Raw genomic sequence first — 24,903 nt, 5'->3', positions numbered from 1 at the left:
TGTTTTGGTGATTTCCACCTCCACAAATAGCCGATAATGTACTGAAGATGTGTGTGCAGGAATTTTGTGTGTATGCAAGGCCGTAAAATGAACAAGAAAGTAAATCTAGAGTTCTACCCTATGCTTGAGAGCAAAACCTAAATGAATGTAAATGCTTCAAATCACAAATCTAATAATGGATCTAAAGCATGAATGTTTATTTGAAAATAATTGTTATGAAGCTGATACAAAGACATGAAAATAACATGAAACCATACCAAACCCTAAGGGAGAGGTACAAGCCAATCAATAGTCAGTGATCTCCTATTATTCTTCAGTGTCTTCAAAGCTCCAATTGATTATGAAAATGGTTGATGTAGACTAGAAAAATGCTTGATTTTTCTGATTGAAGACTTCATATAAACTTGCACTTTCACTTCATAAGAGGCTCCTTCAAAGTTGCCAAATGAATCATTCAAATGAGGAAAGAGAAGGCTATATGTATGAAACCCTAAATTTGTTTTTGATCATAGGATGACCTAGAATCAATATAATTTCTCAATTATCTAGATTCAAACATTAAAATTCTGCCAAAACATGCTCCCGAAATTCAGGGAGAAAATGTTGGGACCAAGAGGCCGCCTCTTGGTCTGACCAACTTTTTTCCAACTTTTTTAGGAAGTAAGATATTGTGATTCTAAAGTCAATTCCAGGAGTATGTGAAGATTCAAGGTGTTTAGATATTTGAAATCAGGCCTTGAAGGTCAAAATGGGACATAAGTAGGGCTTTTGATGAAATAATTAATTGGAAGAATAAATAAAAATGGGCACACTTAGGGTTAAGGGCCTAATTTTATGATGTGTAGAGTGATGAAAGAGGAATTTAGATTTAATTAAATTAATTAATTAAATGCATAAAGAGAATTTGAAATGCAAGATGCAAACACACTAAGATGAGTGCTAACCTAAGTATGGAATTGTACCACCCAATTAAGGGTGTATAATTTATGAAACTACACGAGCATGTACACCCCATATAAAACATATAAAAGGATTGTGTTTGGTTTTGGGAATGACACATCTCATCTAAGAGTTTATTCTAGTTCCAAGCATACAACAACCTATATAAGACATACAAAAGGACATACATTATGCTAGGAAATCCAGAATTTGAATATAAAATATAGTACAAGGAGGGTGTGATGTATTACCTCCCCTTAAGATGTCAATATATCAATATGTTGATGTCTTAAGGAAGCTAGAAACTAGGATACATAACTTCATCACCAAGGAGATATCTTGTGTACATAAATCCAAGCTAAGGAGGCATGACTCTTATAAGCAAGGAAAATATAGTTATAAAAGAGATATCTTGTGTCAAGTGTAAAGGGAATTCTTTGCAAGAGGAGGAAGACAACTTTTCTCAAAGACATCTACCTTTAAGATGAAATTTTGAATAAAAATAGTTCATCATTGACAAAAAGAAAGGAAGGAGAACAATAATTCAAACCTTTCCCCTATTTCTAAGTAAAGGGATTCTTGATGATGGATAACAAACTTTTGACCCTAATTGAGTGGTTCATTTACAATAGACATACATCATCAAGTGAAGAAGAGGCTGCATTCAAGGATACACACTTCTTTCATAAGAGAGAATTATTGAGCAAACAAACAACTTCATGCAAGGAATAACATCATATAATAATTAAGCACTACTCATCCTAGGCAAAGTAGACCCTTAGGAAGGATAGGAGATAGAAGATATAATCAATTCCACCAAGCCTATGGACAAAGAGAGGGATTTCACTTCTTCTAAAGATAGATCATACATAAAATATGTACCACTTCATGCAAAGAATAGGTTCTAACCAAGGAACACACATGTACTCGCATGAAGGACAATTCAATGTGAGAAAAGACATCAAGTTATGAAAAATGCAACTCAAAAGAAGAGGCAACATAATAGAGAGAGAGAGAGAGAGAGAGAGAGAGAGAGAGAGAGAGAGAGAGAGAGATGAAGGGTGAATTCACAAAGCTGGTTCCCACTTTTGCCAACGAAGGAATTTGGCGAAAGTGGGAATTTCGGATTTGCCAGTGTTCGAGCGAACTACAAATGTTCGCTCGGACTACCCCTGGGAGTCCGAGCGAACCAAACTGTTCAGTTGGGTTCGCTCGAACATCAAGTGGGTTCGCTCGAACATCAAACGTGCCAAAATGAGCTCACTTGTTCGAGCGAATGGGGGTTCGCTCGAACCCCTTTTGGTTCGAGCGAACCCAATCCGATCGAACATGTGTTCGATCGAAACCCCAAAATTGGAAGTTTCTCCCAAAAAATTTCAGAGTTCTGAAGAATTAATGACTTCGGAGCTCTGGTTCAGTACACGAATGAAATAATCTTCATAACCCAAAAATATTAGATGGTAGTACTCGAAACAAGCTTTCCAACGGATATAATTTTGTTATATTTTGAATTTATTATGTTCTTGATTTTTTAATTTTATTAAAAGTTGGTTTTTAACCGAACATGAACTTCTTTGTTCAATGCATTGGGAAAAATAAGAAACTAATTCAAAAATTTTTTGAAAAATATCTATGCCCTTGGTATTGATGTCTTCTTTCTAACAAAAAAAAAAATTTGAATTTCGATTTATATAGAACAAGTTATGTGTTCAAACGTAAACCTATGTTTGAATTATGACTAGTCGGAGTTCAAAACTTTATAAAATGAAAAATATTGAACATATCACTATAAAACCAAATGCATGCCCTGGATATTGATGTTGCAAACCAAAATTCGAAAGAATTGAGTTTTTATCATTTATAGAAAAAAAGTTATGCGTTACGGAAGGCACATCACTCTTAAAAAATGTAGTTTGTTGTAAAAAACTACTTTTCGAGGGAGATGGAAAATTTTTTAAAAAATCTTTCAAAAAAATTTGAAAAAAATGTATATAGAATCTACAAACAAAATGCTAGAAATCACTAATTTACATCATCTTCAAATTTTTAATAGTTTAAAAGTTATAGTTCTCGGAAGTTGAAGATTATTTTAAAAATGTACATCTCAGTGTCAAAAGTGGCAAAAAAGTGGGAACTATTATTGTGAGTTCACCCTGAATATATTATCCTTTTTCCCCAAGCAAGGAGACAAGGAATAATTACATTGTTGTTAAAGTATGATTGTAATTGAAGATGCATCACCACACATGGAAAAGACCCCCCAATAAAGTTAAACCACTAATTTCATAGGGTAAGGAGAAACATAATAAGGTTAATGGAGTGCTAAGGAACCACCTCATCACCAAGAAAAAATGCAAGATCAATTGTAAGAGCTATGCGATCTCGATCATGTTGTTCTTGAAAAAATTCTTTAAAATATTTACAATTTCCAAGAGAATGAGAATAACAATGATGAAAAAGAATACTAATCACCTTGTTCTTATTATTATATTTTATTAAAGGAAATATAACATGCTTATCATACTTCAATCTCCAAAAGATTCTTGTAGCTATTTTTTCTTGATTGTCAATATGGCTAGGTCTTGTGTCTTGAGATGTAGGACAAGGTGTGCTAGTTGAAGGAGAAGGATTGTTTTCTTGAGGTAAGATAATTGGTAAATAACGAGGAGGATTATATGATGTAGAATCATGTTTGGTGAATGATAGTTTCTATGTCTTGCAAAATACTCTTTAAGCATTTGAACCTTACGAGCATCCTCCATAGATGTTTGAGAATTGGGATATCCTAGGACATGTTTAGTAAATTATGTGGGAGGGTGTATAGGGTTCTTGATTCCCTGCTTATTTTTTCCAAGTCCTTGTCCTCTATAGGGCCTTGTTTTGAAATCATATCACATTCAACTTCATAGGATGTTCTCAATTGTGAAGCAGAAGGGTTTGTTGTCACCAAGATTGCACCTATGATGCTTGAGTTGAAAGATCAACAATATTAAGAAACATGGGATGATTTCCAGGCCTATGAGTTGCCTATGATGGAAATCAACCTTCGGAGTGAGTTGGTTCTCTTTGATGTAGGCCCTACAAACTAATCTTTGATGGGAAAAAGGATAGAAGAATGCTTGAATTGGAACCTATCCTAAGAAGTGGTGCACAAAATGTTTGAGAAGCCTAATCAACTACATTGACTCATAATGCATTCCAATAAAAGAAATCTTGTTCATCATAGCTCAACTAAGCATGTAATACATCAATATTTCATAGAAAAGGACTAATTTCAAGGCTTTCTTGAAGAAAAATAAAGTATTCTCACAACTTCAAACTACCAATACTAGCTAAACAGAATCTATGACCTATATTAGCTATGCAACTTCTTGCATTAATACTGATTAAAAGAGACAACATCAAAGGATTCTAAGAAAGAATAAAAAAAAAATGTCATCAAATCAATTACTCAACACAATACACAAAGTATCAAGAAGGAAAACTTCTTCTATTATTGAAATATAAAGGAGTTTTATATAGCTAAGAATGCTTCTATGAGTTCCTTTTTTCTCTGCCCTTTTCTTTTCAGTTGGGCATGAAGATTGTAACTATTGTCACCAAGATTGCACCCATGATTCTCAAGATGAAATCTTAGCAATCTTGTGAATCATGGGATGATTTCCAGGCCTGTGGGTTGCCTATGATGGAAATCAACCTCTAGAGTGAGTTGGTTCTCTTTGATGAACCTCCTACAAACTTAAGTCAGTGGGAAAAGGGATAGGAAGAATTGCTTGAAATGGAACCTATCCTAAGAGGTGATGCACCAAATATTTAAGAAAACTTAATCAGTTGTAATAACTGACAATCAGTTTCAAATCAAATGCTTTTGTTTACCACAACTCATTTGAATCATCTATTGCATCAATATTTCATATTAAATACCTTGTATAAATATTGTTTAAAGGAAAATCAGAGATTTCCACAATTCCAACTTATTAGAAAGAGGCCCTCTTCAACTGATGGCTTGAGCTGGAGATGAACTGATGGTTTGCACCTTGGAATAATCACCAAATTTGTATGATATGTGGCCTCTTGGGTCGAAATTGATCTTGAAGAATGCATAAGAAGGATCAAAACTACTCTAAAATTAGAGCTAACTATTGCAGAAAAGGTCTTAAGTGGTGACTAACCTATGTGTGACCTTGAACTGATGTATAACTACATCATTTGCCCTCAAATTACTCCTTTTCAAGCCTCAACTGAAACTAGACTAAGAATTCTTCCTCAAACTCTCTCAAGCTCCCTCTTGAACTAATGCATGAGGATCTTCACTAATTGTATGGACTCTTGTTTGATGGACAACGGGGCTTTCATTATGAATCTTCAAAATTTATAGTGTAAGGACACACACAAGGGTCAAAGGGAGAATTAGATGAAGAAGGGATATCATTTGTGGGAAAGTTCTCCTTCCTATCATCATTATTCATGTCCTCCTTGATTGGTTAGGAAGAAGGGTCCTTATCATCTAAGGCTTCATCTTTGCTTAATTTTATGTGAGGATAAAATTCATGAATAAAATGCATAACATAATCTTGTCTACAAATATGTTGATGATTAAGATAAGCCCTTGGAGAATAAGGAGGGTCTAGAGAGATTGATACACCAACATTTTGGTCTTTCCCCCATTGCACTAGAGTATGTGTATGAGAATATGATGGTGTCATCTTGATATTCAATGCTTTCTCTTCATTAGAGAGATCATTGATAGGAGTATTGATTCTTCCTCATTTTCATGAGATGCCCTAGGAGAGTTACAAGCATTAGCCTTTTCAATTTCATCTCTAGGATTATCATTATCTATGAAATATTTTATGTGATCTACATATGCAATAAATTTTCTTAAAAATATCATCATAAAAAACACACAATATGGATAAAAGCATTGATAGAAAATTTGCAAGTAGGAAACATCTTTGAGATTCTAATAATGCCATATGCAAGAGTACTACAAAGGAAAAGAAGTAATGTAAAGTGAAAGAAACCATTATCCAACACATGATTTTGATAAATATAAATAAAAAGAAATGTCATCATATGTGAAATGGATTGCCGGTGGGAATGAATCCACGCTTAAGTAACCGGCTTCTTCAAGGAAGGGCGGGTTTTCATGCTGCTGCTAGGAGCTCTTATCACGCAATGTCGAGAATGGGATAGTTATAATAGGCTAGGCGGCATTCCAATCCGAGATCGTTGCTTCTATTTCGATCTGAAGGCTTTACTTGAAGGGTGGGCGGATGTGCCTTGGATGGGCAGGGAACCGGACAACCGGAAAAGAAAAGAATGGCTGGAAGGAAGCGCATCATCAGCATCTATACGTAACATCCCATTACTGCCCAAGCCCTTCCTCCGTTAGGGCTTGGGCCTTCCCCTACCATTCCCACCCACCCCAATTATTGTTGGGGGTGGGAGAAGGATGGGGCATGTTATGTATAGAATTAGAAGCCTAGCCAGCTTTAGGAGGGGAGGGCCGTTCCACTCGAACAGCTATAGATGGTTAACCTCGAAGAGTTGTGGGAGGAGGCGAACCCACTCGAGTCAAGGATCGATCCCACCTATAATCAATGAGCGTACCCACCTATCGAGTCAAGGATTGAACCCACCTAATAGAATGGGTAGGTGGGGTCATGATTCTGAATATAAGGATATGATGGGGGTGGGCCCTATAGCCCCCCACCCTGGGGATGGGTGGGAGACTCTAATTTGTCTAGAATCTGCAGAAATAAAGAAACTATAGGCCGCCCCCCCACAATAATATATTTGAGGGGCCCACAGAGATATATTCAAACAACTTTTCTATATATATAACGGACGGAGATACCCGTCCTATTCATTGGGCGGGGTGGGCATGTGTAGTCTAAAATTGAGAAAGGTAAACTGTCGCATCTAGAGTTTACGTATAGAACCAACTATAGATGCGATTCAAAAGTGGACTATAGTGCCGTTGGGGAGAGGGGTGGGGGGCAATATAACCACCCACCCTAACCCAACCTAGGGGAGAGAGAGGGGCCACCCACCCGAATTCTAGGTGTCACCCTCTCTTCGAATTATTCCGTGAGCTAAGAGAGCAACTCAATTCGTAGGCAATTGATGGGAAAAAAAGGAAATCCTCCTCTATACATAAAATCTTACTTCTACGGAAAAATGAAGAGAGTCCGATCTTGGCTTAATTAAGCTATTTATCTCGGTAGTGGCGGCGTAAAGAACGGGCGATCAAAATGATGCCACAACCTATTTCCTTGACCCCTACCCCTAGGGCCTATCCATACCCATCAAAAACTGATCATTTGGTGGAGACAGCTGCAGAAGCAATTCATCGACAGGCTTAACACCGGGAATGATAATTCAGAGAGAGCCCTCATGATCATGCTCACTGGCACTTCTCTTAAACCCGTGATAAGAAGACACTCTACCCCCCTCCCGGCTATCGGAACAACCCGCATTATCACCTAGCAGACCCCTTGCTAAACAATAAAATTTAGTGAATTTCATTATGAAGCATGCCAAATCAGATCCAAAAAATAAAAAAAGGAACTAATGCCACGTAAGAAGTGTTGGGCTCGCTAAAATGTAATGTTGTGATTTAGGAAATTAGGGTCTCACAATTTAGGTTTGTATACACCTAAAAATGGTCTGGAGATAATTGATTAAATACGCATTTATTTAATTAATAACCCTTCCCTAATTAATTAAATTCGCAATGATTTAATTAATTTCCCTAAATTCATCTACCTGTAAATATATGTAAATGATTTATTTATACAGTTCATTCCATATCCCCACTTTAATTAATTAATCCAAATTAATTACTCCCCACATTAAAATCAATTCTTCTACTCCGTTTTATTAAAGTTAACAAATTCTTAATTTGTTGAGTTTAATTAACATTTTCCAATTTATTTGAATTTCTAAATTCAATTGAGCACATGTGTTTTAACTTCTAACCACCTTCTAACCTAACCCATTCAGTCTAATCCTGGGTTTAACTAACCCTATCCCTTCTTGCACATCCTAACCTCCTATGGATTGGATAAGCCCTCTTGGAGACACATAAAACCTTTGCCACATATCGTCTCCCCTTGGACACTTGCCCTTTCATGAGAAAGATTCCTTGACACTTGTCACCATAGAGATGACATGTGTCCCTCCCTCTAGCTTCTTTTCCAACTTCCTCAATCCTAACCCTTGACATCTCCAGATCGAATCTTGACCATCGATTCCCGCCACCTCAGCCTTGACCTATGAATTCCTATAAATATCCCTCATTTTGGAGCAATAAGGATCCCTTCATCTTAGCTTAATCTTCATTTTCATTATCTTTAATTAGCAATTAGCATTTATCATAGCAAATCTAGCATAATCTTAGCATCATATTGCCATAATCATGAATTTTAGCATAGAATCATGTAGCTACTCATATCTTGAGTTGTCATCTTGATGGTCATTGCTTGCTGAGAGCCACACCTAATACCTTTAAGGTCCTTGAGATTAGAGGAAGATGGGACATTTTAAGAAAGCATAGTTTGTATTTCTTAATCTTTATTTGCTTTCCCTTTTATTAATTGTCTCATCTATGTGTTTGTTTGTTTGTTTGTTTTTATACTTGATATTTTAAACAACACAAGGATAGTAAGACCACTAACCTCACCAAATCAACCATACATTAAAAAGGGGGAGTAAATTCAATAGATCTAGCCACAATCCAATTAAGAAAAAGGGTTGAGATATCAATTAAATTTACCTATAAGTTGTCTCCCCTTTTTAGAGTCAAAATTAGATTTGTAAAATTTAAGGCATTACAATAGTATATTTGAGTAGAACAAAAATAACATGATGCTAAAAACTTCACATAGAGACATAGACATAGATTTGAGCAAGGAAGGTGATTTAGAACTTGTTATAGAAAATTTTGTGCTGAATTATCAAGACCGGGCTGGTAGGTCACTCTAGTCTTGTCACTCCTAGATGGGCAAGTGGGATCTTTTTTGTATCAAGGAGATACACATGATCCACTGTTAGAAGATTAGACAAAATTTTTGAGACTAGGGTGGTAGGTCATCCTAGTCCTCCACTTTTCGCTCCTTTAAAAACTAAAATTGTTCATAATTGTATATTCTATTAGAATCTTCAAACATAGCTCTTCAGTTGATTTCTTGCACATAGAAAGAGAGGAAAAATATTGTGGATAGGGGTTTGCCTTGGGAAAAATGCCAATTTAGGAATTAACCTTGAATTGAATTAAAGTAGAACATGTAAATATTGAAGTATATGTCGGAAGATATACCTCAAATCTACAATGGTTGATAGGAGGATTAATGATGAAATGTTCATTAGATGTGATCATTAATGTTGAATGCAATAACATGATAAACACATGAACATGAATGACCTAATCAAACACACATGTCTACACAAATATTGATGTGACTTTGCTCCATGATGCTTGAGGGATATGGTGGGATGAAATGCTGCCTTGAATGCTTGATGAAAAATGCTTGATAGATGCATGTATGATGGGGTATGAGTGTGGATATGAAAATGAATTGATAGGATGTCCTTATATAGGGTTCCCTAGGTAAATTACCAATTAGGTTGACCTCCAATGGTCAAATGGAGACATGGGGACTGAAATACACAGGGAAGGGAAATGTCCACCTATATTTGAAATGAAACTTGTTTAAGGGGGACTAGGGTAGTATGAAACCCTAGAATAGATAGGGGAACCATAGCACCCTTGTCTTCCAAAATTAGGACAAGAAGGCAACCAAATAAGGGGGCATAGCCTTGGGATGGGGTCCACTTAGCTATGCATACAAGTGACATCATATCTAGAGTAAAAGGGTACAAAATGGGCCTAGGGGAAGGAAGATAGGACACTCTAAATTAGGAGCACAAACATGAGGTGTAAATTCTACAAGGTTAAAATTTATGATGGTACAATACAATATGTAAATATTATTGTGAAAATATACATCTTTTTAAAAAATAATCGTAATTTAATTAAATTTTTTATATAATTATAATTATATAATAAAATTAATCTTAAACTTAATTTTTAAGTTGGCTCTAGTTGATTGTTCCCCAATGAAAGTATGGTGTGTAAATTATTCCTAGTTTACTTGTTTAAGCTAGTGAATGCCTATTTCTCCACTATTTTACATAGAAACTGTAGCATCGTAAATTGTCACCAAGTCAATTTAGACCTCATGGTTGTGCCCCTACTTTAGCATGTCTTCTTCTCTTCTCCTATTTGGGTTTGTTCAATGCCTTAACTTCATTTTTGATGCCATGTACACCTACCAACTAATTTAATTGAGGGATGTCCTTCTCCTTGGGGCTAAATTATAGTCCCTGATTGAGGAGGACCAGAGTGCCCAACGCCCTAGTCCCCCTTAGTCATGCCCTATTTTGAAATATGAGATGGGCCCTATCTCTCTGACAAGAAATGAAATTGGTGGCTCAATATGATCATTGGAGGTCAGCCTAATCAGTAAATTGACCTAGGATCCCCAATATAAAGACATAAATTGATTCATTTCAATTATAAGTATCCATCTCTAAGCATTCAAATGTTTGTGTATTCATCATCAAGCATTTCAAAGGTCTTCAAGGTTGCATATCCTTCATTCAACCATTTTGGAGAAAAAATACTTCATTCATATGCAAAAATGTGTGTGTGATTAGGGTTTTGTCATGCTCATTCCATTTCATACAACATATGTGATTACATTAAAGAAGAAAAACCTCATTATTAGCAATTGCAGATCTGAGGTATACCTTTCCATTATTTATTTTAGTATTTGTAATATTTCATTCAAGGTTAATTCCTAAACTGGGGTTTGACTTAGGCAAACCCCTATTAACAACCATTTTCCCCTTCTTTTTGTGTCTAGGAAACATGTGTGAAGCTATGATTCTCAGAATTGGTTTATTTACAGAGATGATTAGGTTGCCCTTTGGATGGAAAAAAGTGTGAAAGACTAGAGTGATGGGTATTCTGGTCCTGACAAATCAAGAGATGCTTCTAGGAAAGGATCTGAATACATTTATATTACTTAGATCTAGGTTTATGGTTCAATTTTATGATTGTAGCTCACTGTTCATACATAATTACTTCAATTCCATTACATTTACCCTAATTTCAATTTTTTGACAATTCAACTTAAAATAAGATAATCAACCCCTGATCCAGTGAATCCAATAGAATTCTCAGCCCTATCCTTGTTGATTTATGGATACATGTTTAGGGTTCACTCCTCTTTAATGTAATGGTACCTCAGCCTAAAACTAGTGGTTTCTACTACATCTAGTGGTGGAAACCCTAATTTTTCACCATTACATTTTGGTGAACCCAACTCTTTACACCTTTATTTATGATTTATGTTCTCAGATCTAAGTCTTTATGCAATTTAAAATTTAAATTTACATTCACAAGTTTAATTTCCAATTGAATTTGATAATTTTAGAGGTTAAAACAATAATTTTTTAATTTTAAAATTGAGCTTGTGGGTTGTCTAATTTTGATTAATTATTTCAAATATGATTTGTGAACATTTTAATTTTCAATTTTGCATCTATAGATCTTATTTTAACCAAATTACATAAATTTAGAGGTTTAATTCACAAAAACCCTAATTTGTTTTGGTTAATTTGATTTATGGGTTGCATAATTTTTCACTTGTTTCCTAGATTTGATATGGCATAGATTTATCACACACATTGAGTGTACATTTCTTTGACAATTAGATGCATAGAGTTGTTATCTTGATTTTCTAAATCAATTTCAAGTTTAATTTAAGATCTCCATAATGTTCCCTTTTGTGCATATGATGATAGCTCATGTTTTTCTTTCATGCATCTTTATGATTTTCCCTCTAAGAATTCTCCTATTCATAAAGAAAAGATTATTGGCACTTCTTATAAAACCCCCTCTCCTCAAGGTGATGTTTTTGATTAAGATAAAACAGGTTTTACAGGGACACCAAACCCAAATCCATAATCAAAAAGCTAAACAAAAGTGAAACAATCTAAAGCCAAAAACCCAACAAAGACAAAAATAGGGGAAACACCCCATAGAGCCCAATAAAGAAATAACAGTGAAGCCTAGGCAATCCTACCAAAAAACTAACCAAGAGCTTCCATAAGCTCATAATTTTTCTCAATGATGCTTTTGTTGATACCTTCAAGTTCCTCCAAGATGCTCCTTGTGCCACTTATCTCCTTATTCTTGCTCTTAGTTTTGGAAGACGGTCCTGTAGAAACCTGGATTTCTAATCCCTGCAAATTCTTTTCTAGATTCTTCTATTTGGATTTAACAATTGATGGCAAAATGCTAGTGACTGGTTGGGCTATATGGATAGCAATTTTTTCATTCTTTTTTGAGACCGTCGATGCTATTATTTATGGATTCTTTACTAATATCCACCAAAGCCCTGATATTACCTTTTAACTCTTCCATATTCTTCTCAAGGTTGACAATTATGGCTTCATGTTCAATTTTCATGACCTTCACATCTTTATTCAGGTTGTGAGTCATTTTCAGCAGCTTATCAGTTTTATCCAGCATGGGGTTCTCAGTGAAGGTGTTAATGATCTCTTTTATGCCTTGTTTGAGGAGAAGAACTTCACTAATTACCCAACAAAAACACTTCTCTGGGCTAGATGTGGAATTAGCCAAAAGAGTATCGATATTCACTTCAATATTTTTCCTATTTTCAAGGTCCATCTGGTCCATATTAAGGGGTATATCCAACTTTATCTATTCTTCCCATTTTTCCTCTGTATCCACCTCTTTCCCCACTTTTTTTTTATAGATTTGTTATGTCCCATCTCCTGGGGTTTGGAAGGTGGGGTTTTGTACTTTTTAGCTACAAATCTAGGGTTTTTTCTGCTACTTTTAGTGCCCGACGTATCTTTTTTTGGGGGGCCCTCTTTCTCAAAGGGTGAATGCTCTAGGTCATCATCAGACACATGAAGATAACACTAGTCCATGGCCATCTTACCCAGACCCTTCTTGTCCTCATATTCAGTGTCTGACACCACATGTACATCAGGACCAGAGGAGGGTTTTGGTTGGACTCAACTTTGTGAGCTGGGGAAGGTTAACCTCATTCATTTTAGCATATTACATGATAAGGAGAATAAGCCCCTCATGTAACTCAGGGTTATCATTATTTTTAGCATGTTTATCAAGACCATTCTCCAGAGAAGAAAGAAGATAAAATGAGAGAGAAAACTTCCTATCATGTCTAAAGTGATTTAAAATAGTAAAATGATAGGAGAAAATACTTCCATAATGCCCATCTAAGGTAATGTACCTCATGATGACCTCCACCATATCGGCCCATAGGCTCAACAAATATTTTCTATTATATCCCCCATTAGCCATCCTCCTCACCCTGTCTTGTTCACTTTTCTTGCCAAAGAACATAGACATAGATTCCTTCGTTGCCTTGCGCTCTCTGTAAAAGTTCTTCCCATCTATCGATAGCCCAGTAATTTCTGTAGTAAAAATCTAATCGATTCTGAATTCCGCTCCATAAGCCTTGAGGATGCCTTTATTCCAACCATATACAAAACCTTCCATTGCTTCGGGGTCTTGACCATGCAAATTTTTCATATAGGGGACAAGGCCACCATCTAATATTTCAGTCCATAATTCTTTATTTTGTTTCCAATTCTAGTACGAAGTCAGCTCCATTCTACTTTTATCTCCTCCCATATCAAATTGTCTTTGTTGATTATGTTTACTGTTTCAAACCCCCATCCCATAACATAGAACATAAAACCAGGGGGCCAGGAACAATTTGGAAGCCCTTGTGTTGTGTCAATTCCACTTATTACAAGAAGTGGCTTTACTCATGTGAAAGGATGGTATCATTAATATTCATCTATTGAGAGAAAGAAAGATCAATAGCATCCCTTTGTGTCAGCTCACACAAGTATATGGGGAAGGTTTCCCCTTCCATCCACCACTTGATTTTATCATACGCCACCCCCAAATTGGTCACATAGTCTGCAGGTTGGTTACCTTCCCGATAAACATGAGTAATTCAAAATTTATCTAACTTGGCCATCAAATCGAAATAATCCCTAATTTAATGTTTGATAGTCCAACTAGGAGGCATCTTTTTAATCAAAAAATTAATGATATTAAGGAAATCACTTTCCAACCATACCTTTTTATGCCCTCCTCAAATAGAAAGTTGAAGCCCAATATAAGCTATATTTGCCTTTAAAAAGTGGTTTATTCAGGTACCTAGAGGGAGTTCCACTACTGAGACAAGCCTACCATTCTAATCACATGCAACTCCCCCACAAATGGCTAGCCTAGGGTTCCCCTTAGCCGCCCCATGAATATTAATTTTAATCCACCCTCTAGGAGGTGCAACCCAAAGAATATTTGATCTGGTTTGCTTAGTCTTGATAGTAGGTTTAGAGATGTCATAATTGATATGCCATCTGTTAATGAATTCCCAATTTGAGACAGAAGTAAGAATAAAAAGATCAAACTGATGAGACAAGAAAAATGACACAAAATTTTTCCTTAATGGAATTTTGGATATGATGGGCAACAAAGAAAGCTGAGGAATCTTTGTCCTTGAAAATACGGTTGTTCCTTTCCTTCTAGATACCCCATGCAATGTGTGGGAGAATGAAACTCCACAACACCATAAGGGAGGGGTTATCAATAGGGCTCCTCCATTGGAGCCAATAGTCTACAAGACTGAAGGGGAAACTCCACATAATTCCCCAGAGGTCAAGAAAATAAGCCCATATCTCTTGGGAGAAAACATAGTGAACCAGTAGACGAGAGACATCTTCTTTACATAGAAAGCATCTATTCAGAATAGACATCCCTCTCTTGCATAAATTATCAATAGAAAGCACCTTATTCTACATAAAAAGATAGAAAAAATATTAATTTTAGGAAACAAGAGATGATTCCAAAGAAGGGACCAAAAAGGAGCAGGAGAATGCATCTTGAGGTGCAATTTAAAAGCTTGGGAGACTAAAAAACCACTAGAAGAAGAGCCTTCCCAAACAAAGGAATCCTCGACAGGACAAGAAGGAATATGAATATGAGAAATCCAATCCTGCAAGGGTTTCAGAACAGGATCAAGTCTACAAAGATCCACCAAGTGACCTTCCCTAGTATTATTAGCAACCCAGATGCCAACCTATTGCACACACAAGGTTCTAATTTGAGAAGTCCAAGGTTTATCAATCAGAGGACCATCATCCGCCCACCAATCTTCCCAAAATCAAATTTTCTAGCCATTATAGAGGCTCCATCTCGAGCCTTTTAAGAATATGGGCTTTGTCTTAAGAATATTTGTCCAAAGGGTTGAAGTAGACTGAGGAATAGAGGGATCTTATTAAACATCTGGATGGAGTAAGGGGGATCAAGGTATTTCTTCTAGATGATAGAGATCTACTCATTAGAAGCCATAAGGCATCTCCACAATTGTTTAGCTAGAAGAGCAAGGTTAAAATCTTGAATATGTCTAATAGAAAGACCGCCAAGCTTCTTCGAGAGAAAAAATTGATCCCAAACAACCATATGAAACCAATTTTTGGTCTTCGTACCCATTCATAAGAAGTTATTTTGGATTTTCTCCATTAGGTCTATAAATTTTTGAAGGTATCTTGAATAAGCTTATCGAATACACAGGTAGATTTTGTAGAGAAGCTTTGATCAATTGTAGCTTACCCACTTGACTCAAAAGGGAACCTTTCCATCCAGCCAACTTGGTTTGAAAACTATCAATCAGACTGGACCAAATAGAATTAGGGGTAGGACCGAATAGAGAGGGAGCCCCAAATACGTAGATGGAAAAGAGACAAGTTTACACCCCAAAGTTCTAGCAATTTTGATCTACTTATGTTCAGGGGTGTTAATGAAAAAGATAGAACTTTTAGGAAGGCTAATCCTTTTACCTGAACCTTTTTCATAAAGAGACAGAAGTTGCTTCATATTCTTAGCTTCCAACATTGATCCTTCACCCAACAAAAGTGTCATGAATAAATTATTGATGCGAGCAAACTTGAATATTAGAAGACGGGCGAAGACCTTTGAGCCTACCAATTCCAACATCTATTTGTATAATTCTGCTGAAATCTTCTCCCATTAAAATGAAAATGAATGAAGAGATGGGGTCCCCCTATCTGATTCCTCTGGAACTCGAGAAAAAACCTGATGGAGAACCATTGATCAACACTAAAAAATTGGGAGTAGAGATACACTGATTCACCAATTTTGGACAAAATGATCACTGAAACCAAAGGCTTGAAGAATTCTGGTGAGAAACTACCAATTCACCCTATCATAAGCCTTAAGTAAGTCCAAATTTAATAGGAAACATGGCTTCTTGTTAATTGAAAGAGAATGGATATTCTCATGGACTCCTCAAGGTGATATTTTGATGAATGATGTTGATCTTTTTAATAAAAAGTCTCTCTCATAGTGAGATCCTAGAAGAAGAGAATGATATCATAAACACCTTCCTTAATTTTATCTTACCCTCCATACATGGTATTACTCCTAAAGATGAAGCATTAATGATTTTTTTTACCCCTCCTAAAATTCCTATTATTCACAAGGAAAGAGTCAATACTCTTATCAGTGATCTCTCTATTCGAGAGAAAGCATTGAAGAGAAACATAACACAATCCTCTACTAATAATGATACCTTAGCGCAAGTGGGGCAAGACCAAAATGTTAACTTATCAGTCCCTTTAGATTCTCCTCATTCTCCTAGAGCCAATTTTAATCATCAAAACATCTGTAGAAAGGATGATGTTATGCGTTTCATTCATGATCTATCTCCAAACATAACATTAAGTAAAGATGAGGCCTTAGATGATAATGATCTTCCTTCCCAACCTATCAAAGAAATCATGAATAACGATGATAGAAAGGAAACTTTTTCCACAAAAGATATTCCTTCTTCATTTATTTATTCACTCGACCCTTCAAAATACCACAAAGATCTTCTCCCAATAAATACTACATCTATTCCTAATTTTTTATCACAACAAGAGGACATTTTACATGAGCTCCTTAAAGCTAATCTAATTACCCTACCTTTGAAAAATTGAAGAAAGAATTGTAAGAAACATTTGGACAATCCTTCTTTTTGAAAATATCATCAAATACATGGCCATTCTACAAATGAGTGTAATTATTTGGAACGTAGAATTAGACAACTTTTATAGTTCATATCATTCAAGCATTCAATGATGATGGGATGATCCCTCATCTTATTTCATCTCTATAATAGTCATTCATCCCTTCATGTTGCTCCTCACCCTATGACATAATTAGTCAGCTTCATTGGGGGCTCTTTTTCATAAGAGGTGATGTTATTTAAATTACAAACATCTTGGGGCAGCAACATCATTCATTATTGCCTCTATCCTATCTTTTCTGTCTATCTCTAAGGTTTTCACTAGTCCCTTTAGGGGTTGCATTTTTCATACTTTGATGTCCTTTCTTGCATGGAATGGTATGTCTCTTATGATCAATCTCTCCTTAGGGGAGTATGTGATCCTTCATTTTAATTTTCCCTCTTTCCCATTGAATATTACTTCTTCTTTAGAGTTATATTTTACATGTATAATATCTCTTTTTGCATTGAAAATTACTTCATGTGAGTATATGGTGCATTTGATTATATTTAATCTCTCCTTAGAGGTCATGTAATTCTTCTCATTGTCCTTATGCTTTTGGGGGGAAATTCTTTTTCTCCCCTTCTAAGGATCCACTTTTCTTTTGTTGAGTGGTGTTTGCTTATGATTTGATGTCATTCCTTGTGTGAAGTTGTTAGTTTGCTCAAGGATTCTCTCTTATGCAAAAGGTGTATTTACTTGGATACAACCTCTTCTTCACTTGAAAATGTATATATATTATAAACTTACCCCTCACATTGGGTCAAAAGTGTATCATCCTTCATCAAGAATCCCTTTCACCTAGCAATAGGAGGAAGGTAGGCATTCTCGTTCCCCTTCTCCTTCTTTTGGTAGAAGATGTTATGTTTGTTAAAGAACTCCTCTTGGAGGTAGATTTATTTTGAGAAAAGACTTCTTCTCCTCAAAGGATCCTCTTTACACTTGTTAGAGGATAGCTCTTTTTTAGTTATCTTATCCTTACTTGTAAGAGTATTCTTTCTTTATCTTGGATTTACGAACATTTTTGCGTAAAGGATATCTCCTTGTTGTTAAGGTGGGTATCCTTGTTATTACCTTCCTTAAGACATCAACATAGGGCTATGTTGACATATTAAGGGGGGGCATACATATTTCCCTCTTTGTACTATATTGTACCATATTTTTGCATGTCTAAATGGGGTGTTCAGACTTGAAACCAGAAAAAACAAAGTCTTATAGGGGATGCTTCATGCCCAAAACTAGACACAACATTGATATATGTCTTAGATGGGGTGCACATTCCCAAAACCAAAGAAAACAAACTCTTACAAGGGATTTCCTTGAAACCAAGCATATATTTGTCTTATATGGGGTTACACATTCTCAATACCAGAGAAAACAAACTCTTATACGAGGTGTTCCCGAAACCAAACTTGCCCCTTGGAATTTGCATTTTTATTATATGTCTTAAATATGTTGAAGCATGCTCAAAACTAGATAAAACAAACTCTTATGTGGGGTGCTATAAACTTGAAACCAAACATCACTTGCACACACATGAGGATGATTGCAAGTAGAAAAACATAGCTATACTATTCCTACTCTCCTCCCCAACATGGATCGCCTAGAAAAACACATCTAGAATGTGTAGCCATGTCCTCTCTCATTATTCTCATGGATCACCTAGAAAAACACATCTAGAGTGTGTATCCATGCTTCTCTCCTTCTTCTCATGAGTTCATAGCTTAACTAGTTGTAGTTCATGGATGATGTGTGTTCTTGCTCTCTTATGTGATCCCTTGTGTTCTTGAGATAAAAATTTTCAAGAATGATATTAGTGGTTGAGAGATTTTGATATTGAGGTCTCTTCGGCTAGTTGACTTGAGGTCTTTATTTTGGTTTATAACTCTTTTGTGTTGTGTGTATTTTATCCTTGCCTGCCTTTGTTTGTTTGCCTTTTTTGAATTTTTCTTGTTTTGTGTGCTCTTGTCTGCATTTGAGTGAGTTAAGATCCTAAGATTGGGGGAGGCTTGGTTCCTCAAAATTAGTGATGTTTTATACTCCTTGTGATTATGCTCCTCATTGATCCCCTCCATCTCTTTTGTCTACTTTACCATGAGTATTTGCATAGGCTAATACTCTCATTAAAGTGGGGGCTAAGTGTAACATTGTAAATTATCACCGAATCAATTTACACCACATATTTTTTCTCCTACTTTAGCGTGTCTCCCTCTCATCTCCTATTTGGGTCCGTTCGGTGACTTAACTTCATTTTTGATACCATGTACACCTACCAATTACTTTCCTGGAGGGATGTCCTTCTCCCTAGGGTAAATTATGGTCAAGCCCTATTTTGAAATATGAGATAGGCCCTATCTCTCCGATAGGAAATAAAATTGGTGGCTCAACATGACCATTGGTGGTCAGCCTAATTGGTAAATTAACCTAGGAACCCCTATATAAATACTTCAATCAATCTATTTCAATTCTAAGTCTCCATCTCCAAGCAATCAAATGTTTGTATATTCATTATCAAGCATTTCATAGGTTTTCAAGGTTGCACATTCTTCATTCAACCATTGTGGAAAAAAATTACATCATTCATATGCAAGTATGTATGTGTGATTAGGATTTTGTCATGTTCATTCCATTTCATACACCATATGAGATTACATTCAAGAAGCAAAGTAGATCATTATTAGCAATTGCAGATTTGAGGTATACCTTTCCATTATTTATTTTAGTATTTGTAGTATTTCATTCAAAGTTAATTCCTAAACCGGGGTTTGACTTAGGAAAACCCCTATTCCCAACCATTTTCTATTTCTTTCTATGTGTAGGAAACAGGTGTGAAGTTGCAATTCTCAGAATTGGTTTTATTTACAGAGATGAACAGGTTCCCCTTTGGATGACAAAAAGTGTAGAGGACCAGAGCAACGGGCATTTTGGTCCCAACAAATCAGGAGCTCCTTTTGGGATCAGATCCAAATACATTTATATTACTCAAATCTAGGTTTGTGGCTTGATTCAATGACTGTAGCTCACTGTTCATACATAAATTACTTCAATTCCAACACATTTACTCTAATTTTAGCATTTCAACAATTCAACTTAAAAGAGGATAATCAACCCTCGATCTAGTGAATCCAATAGAATTCTCAGCCCTATCCTTTCTGATTTGTGGCTAGATCTCTTGGGTTCACTCCTCTTTAATGTAGTGGTACCTAAGAAAAATATTGGTGGTATTCTCCCTTCTAGTGATGGAAACCCTAATTTTTCACCATTATAGAAACATGTTATTTGTATGTCATTCATTGCATTAAAAAAAAGGGTCAAGGTGAGTCCAAATGAAGGGGTAAAGTGCTAGGTGTGAATATTTCACCTTTACATTTAGTTACTTTGACTTGCATATGAATTATTTTGAAGTTGTAGGTGAAAGTATATTACCAACTAGCATAAAAGTGAATAACAAGCATGCCTATTAAAACAAATAGATATGGATGATGAATGCACCCACACTCCTTGAAATGAAAGTTTCATCTTCAAAATAAAAACTCCATGTTGAAACCTGCAAGAACCAATTTCCATAAGTAACATATAATAAAAACCTAAACTAAGAATTAAGAAGAAAAAACCTAAAGGAACTAAGATAATCGCTTGACAATATGGATGAGTAAAAATATATATATAAAAGAGAGGGGCTTCAAAAGAGCCTACATAGAAAAAATACTCCCTCCAACAAGATGGGAGTGACATAAACATAAAATAACATCACTTATACAATAATTTCTACAGTCAAAACAAATGAATCAAGATAAATCTCAATTAGGATTAGACTTTTTTAGTTGAATGTGTATTTACTCACATACATATGGATGCAAAAACGTCCATCAATAAAGACTAGAAGCCTTTAATTTGACGGGTTTGTGACACGTTTGTGACACTTAAATGCATGAAAAGAAAAAAAATATTTTATTATTTTTAATTTAATTTATTTTCTCTTCCAATGCAATCAATTAACTAATTTTTAATTATTTAAAACTAATATATCTTTATTTCCAACCACTCACTCTAAGTTTAACTATCAATCAATTTGTCCATCTCCATCATGCAATCACTTAAATTCATAATTATCTCAATTTAATATTATTAATTATGGGGATTGAAAGTGTCCCTACATAAAGTCCACTTTTTTCTCAATGAGAAGGATAAGAATGAATATAAAATAAAATAATAATAATAATAATAATAATAAATGTAAATATAATCATATAATCATATCTTAATAATAATTCGATATTAATTACAATACTATAATATAATAATAATTTAATATTAATTATAATATAATAATTTATAATAAATTTTTAAGTGGAATAATGAACAAATATGATATCTTTTCACGTACTTTCCCTATATTCCTCTAAAGATAGGTATTGCTAGTATTATTGCTCAATTGAGAACTAACTCTCATCAACTTCCATGTGAAACAAGGTAGTGAAAAAGACCAAAAGAAACTTGGAAAGAAAGGGTGTATATTTTTTGCATTTATGGGGCAATTGTATCTAAAAGAAACTTCATTTAGAAATGTGATGCTTATAGAGACATCGAGAGCAATTATGATAATATTTTGACAACTGACTCTTAGTATAGTCTTTTCAATGAAGGGGTTGTTGAGAAATTAGGGGTGCTCATCATCATCTTGTATAGAAAAAGAACATAAATACAAAATTCAATGATGGCAAGATTGACTGCTATGTTACTAGATGTCTTTTTGGGTTTCAATGACAAAAATGAGTTTAAACTTACTATTTGTTAACCTTTTTACCAACTTCAGCTAGATTTATTAATGCCAATAAAGCTCGAGCTAGAGTTGGCATTAAGTTATGGATTTTTTAGGCACAGTTAACTATGATATTAACTAATTCTTTTTCTAGTGGAATTATTATACTTCTGCTCATGCATGTTAGGTGGTTTATATAAATTATATTAAAAGAAAAGAATGAAATTTAAACATTCTTTTAAAATGTTTTAAAATTTTAATTTTTTTACTATTATAACTTGCAGGGAAGTTTAATGGTGTTGCACTATCTACCAGTGAGGCGCAGTAAATCTGCCGGAGAAAGTTTAACGTTTTGATTTTTGGTTTTATTCTGATAGCTGTAGAAAATCAGCTCTCTATAAAACCCTTTATATGGTTATTGTAATAGTTAAGTTTGGATATAAAATATATATTTCTCGGGTCTGGTAATCCTGGTTTTTGTTCAGCTGTGAACAGATTTCGTTTTAAATTATCAGAGGTGCAGTAGAGAAAGTGAGCAATGGCAATCCAGGCAGTGTGGGCTGTGGCGCTAATACTTTTAGCACCGCTTTGCGCAGGAGAAATTAGGGTTTCGAAGATTCGATTGGATGCGTCGCCAATCATCATGTTGGATAGCTTCGGATTCACGCAGAGTGGGCACTTAGAAATAAGAGTGAGGGATGCATCGTACAAGGGCCCAAAGGAACTCACTCCCTCTCGCATGGGTTTCTTCCTCAGCACGCCAGATGCTTGGCCCCATGTCCAAAATCGCAACACCTGCGCCCTCGACACTACGCTCGTCAACCCCATTTTCACTTTCAATAATCTCCAAAACAAGGCTGCCAACATTAGCTATCAAGATTTCGATGCCAATCAGTACACCCTTGCCTTTGCCAATTGCAATCCGGAAACCTTCGTTTCAATGGACGTGACAACTACTGCGTATAATTTAGAGGGTGGTGGGACGGGGGCTAAAGATTATCTTTCAGTTGGTGAAACAGAGCTGCCCAAGCTTTATTTTTACATGTCTCTGATATACCTGGTTTTATCTGGGGTTTGGACTATGTCGTGGTGAAACGCCGTGCTATGGCCTGCCGGATCCATTTTTTAATGATTGCACTGGTCTGCCTCAAGGCCCTAAGTTTAATCTGTGAAGCAGAGGAGAAGTTTTATATCAAGACAACCGGGACTGCCCATGGATGGAATGTGTTGTTTTATATCTCGAGCTTCCTCAAGGGAATCATGTTTTTTAGTGTAATTGTTCTGATTGGCATGGGCTAGTCGTTTTTGAAACCCTATCTTGAGGAGAAGGATACAGAGTTTTTTATGGGCGTGATTTCCTTGCAAGTTATTGCTAACACCATCGCTGTTGGGATCGATCGGAGTCTGCCTTGGTCGGAAACCTGGGTTTTGTGCAAGGTGATGTTTTGGGTTGTGGAAGTGTTCTGCTGCTGTTTTGTTCTCTTCGCAATTGCATCTTTTCTCAAGAATTTCGTTGAGGCTGCTCAATCAAATGGCAAGGCTCTGCTCAATCTGATACGTGTCGAGAAGTATTGTACTGTGCTATTGGGTTATCTCATTCTTACCGGTGTTGTGGTGTATCCCCTGGCTATCTTTATTGCTTACCAGTATGCCTGGATCAGTATATTGATTGGAGAATTGGTAACACTTGGGTTTTATGTGTTTACCGGTTGCATTTTCCAGCCTGTGGAAGACAATCCCTGTTCTGAAGACGAGGAGGGAGCATTGAAGATGGATGATGACTCTGAGTTGTAAGATGGTGGTCTTTTGAACGATCCTTTTACAGATCTGGGAGAAGATATTAAAGAGGGATTAAGAATGATGGGTTAACCTGCTACAAATTTCTGTTTTGTTTATGGATCATTAGGTATTGGGATTTTCCTTTTTTTTTTGGCTTTCTGCTTATGTATATGGTAGATTTAGATTTCGGTATTTGAAAGTAGAGGCCAAAGACATGGAACGCTGGAATCTGGCCTATAAAATTGTGGTGACAGTTCTCTGAATTTAGATAGTTAATATTTATTAAATTTAAAATCAAATTTGAGATATTAGATTTTCACAGTTTATCGACAGTTCATCGATTGTTGCTGTATTTCTGAATTTAAATGTCTTTTCAATTTCACAGTTCAACTGTGAACTTTTATTCTTTTTCAAAAAAATTATATACAACTAATTTTTTTGTTATATATAATATTTTATGGATATATTAGATAAATAATATTAAAAAGTAATTAAAGCAATTAAAGATGTTTCTAAATATTAGATACATTACATATGTCAGTTATGATCAAATGAGTAAATAAACATTTTAATATTTTAATTTTTTAAATTAATTTTGTTATTTTTTACAAATTTTAAACTTATACATATACATTTTCTCATTATGTTGTTGTTGCGATTGCAACTATCCCAGAGGCTGTGAATGTTTAGTCTGGTGGATGTTAAAAGTTCTTTTTCTTTTTCTATGGATGCAAAAATGTTCATCAATAAAAAGTATAATTTGATGTGACACTTAAATGCATGAAAAATAAACAAAATTATTTTATTTCTCGTACATTTAGTTAAATATTTTTTAAGTATTTAATGCTAATTATATCTTATGAAAATATAAAAAATAAAAATATATTTAAATATAATTATATAATTATTATCTTATTAATAATTTAATATTAATAAACAAAATTATTTTATTTATTTTCTTCTCTCGTACACTTAGTTAAATATTTTTTAATTATTTAATACTAATTATATCTTGTGAAAATATAAAAAAATAAAATATAATTATATAATTATTATTTTAATAATAATTTAAAATTAATTATAATAATATTTTTTTAAATAGAATAATGACCTATAGTCGTCCAAAAATATGCTAGTTAAAGTAGTACTTTAAATATACTAAAAATTTCTTTTCTCAACTATATTTTATTTTTTTAATAAAAATATTTAGCTAA

General features: G+C 35.0%; 1 protein-coding gene across 1 annotated transcript; it reads left to right on the top strand.

Annotated features, from left to right (window-relative positions):
* Window positions 1–22,448: 22,448 nt before the first annotated feature.
* Window positions 22,449–23,951, top strand: LOC131043314 (protein CANDIDATE G-PROTEIN COUPLED RECEPTOR 6). The gene is made up of 3 exons (XM_059208818.1): window positions 22,449–22,982; window positions 23,210–23,700; window positions 23,867–23,951. The coding sequence occupies exons 1-3, from the start codon at window positions 22,449–22,451 to the stop codon at window positions 23,949–23,951; spliced, it is 1,110 nt and encodes a 369-aa protein (XP_059064801.1).
* The last annotated feature ends 952 nt before the right edge of the window (window positions 23,952–24,903 follow it).

Source organism: Cryptomeria japonica, chromosome 7 (assembly GCF_030272615.1).
Source record: "Cryptomeria japonica chromosome 7, Sugi_1.0, whole genome shotgun sequence".
NCBI classification, from domain to species: domain Eukaryota; kingdom Viridiplantae; phylum Streptophyta; class Pinopsida; order Cupressales; family Cupressaceae; genus Cryptomeria; species Cryptomeria japonica.
Note: the sequence above shows the minus strand (reverse complement) of the source record. Positions and strands in the feature narration are given on the sequence as shown.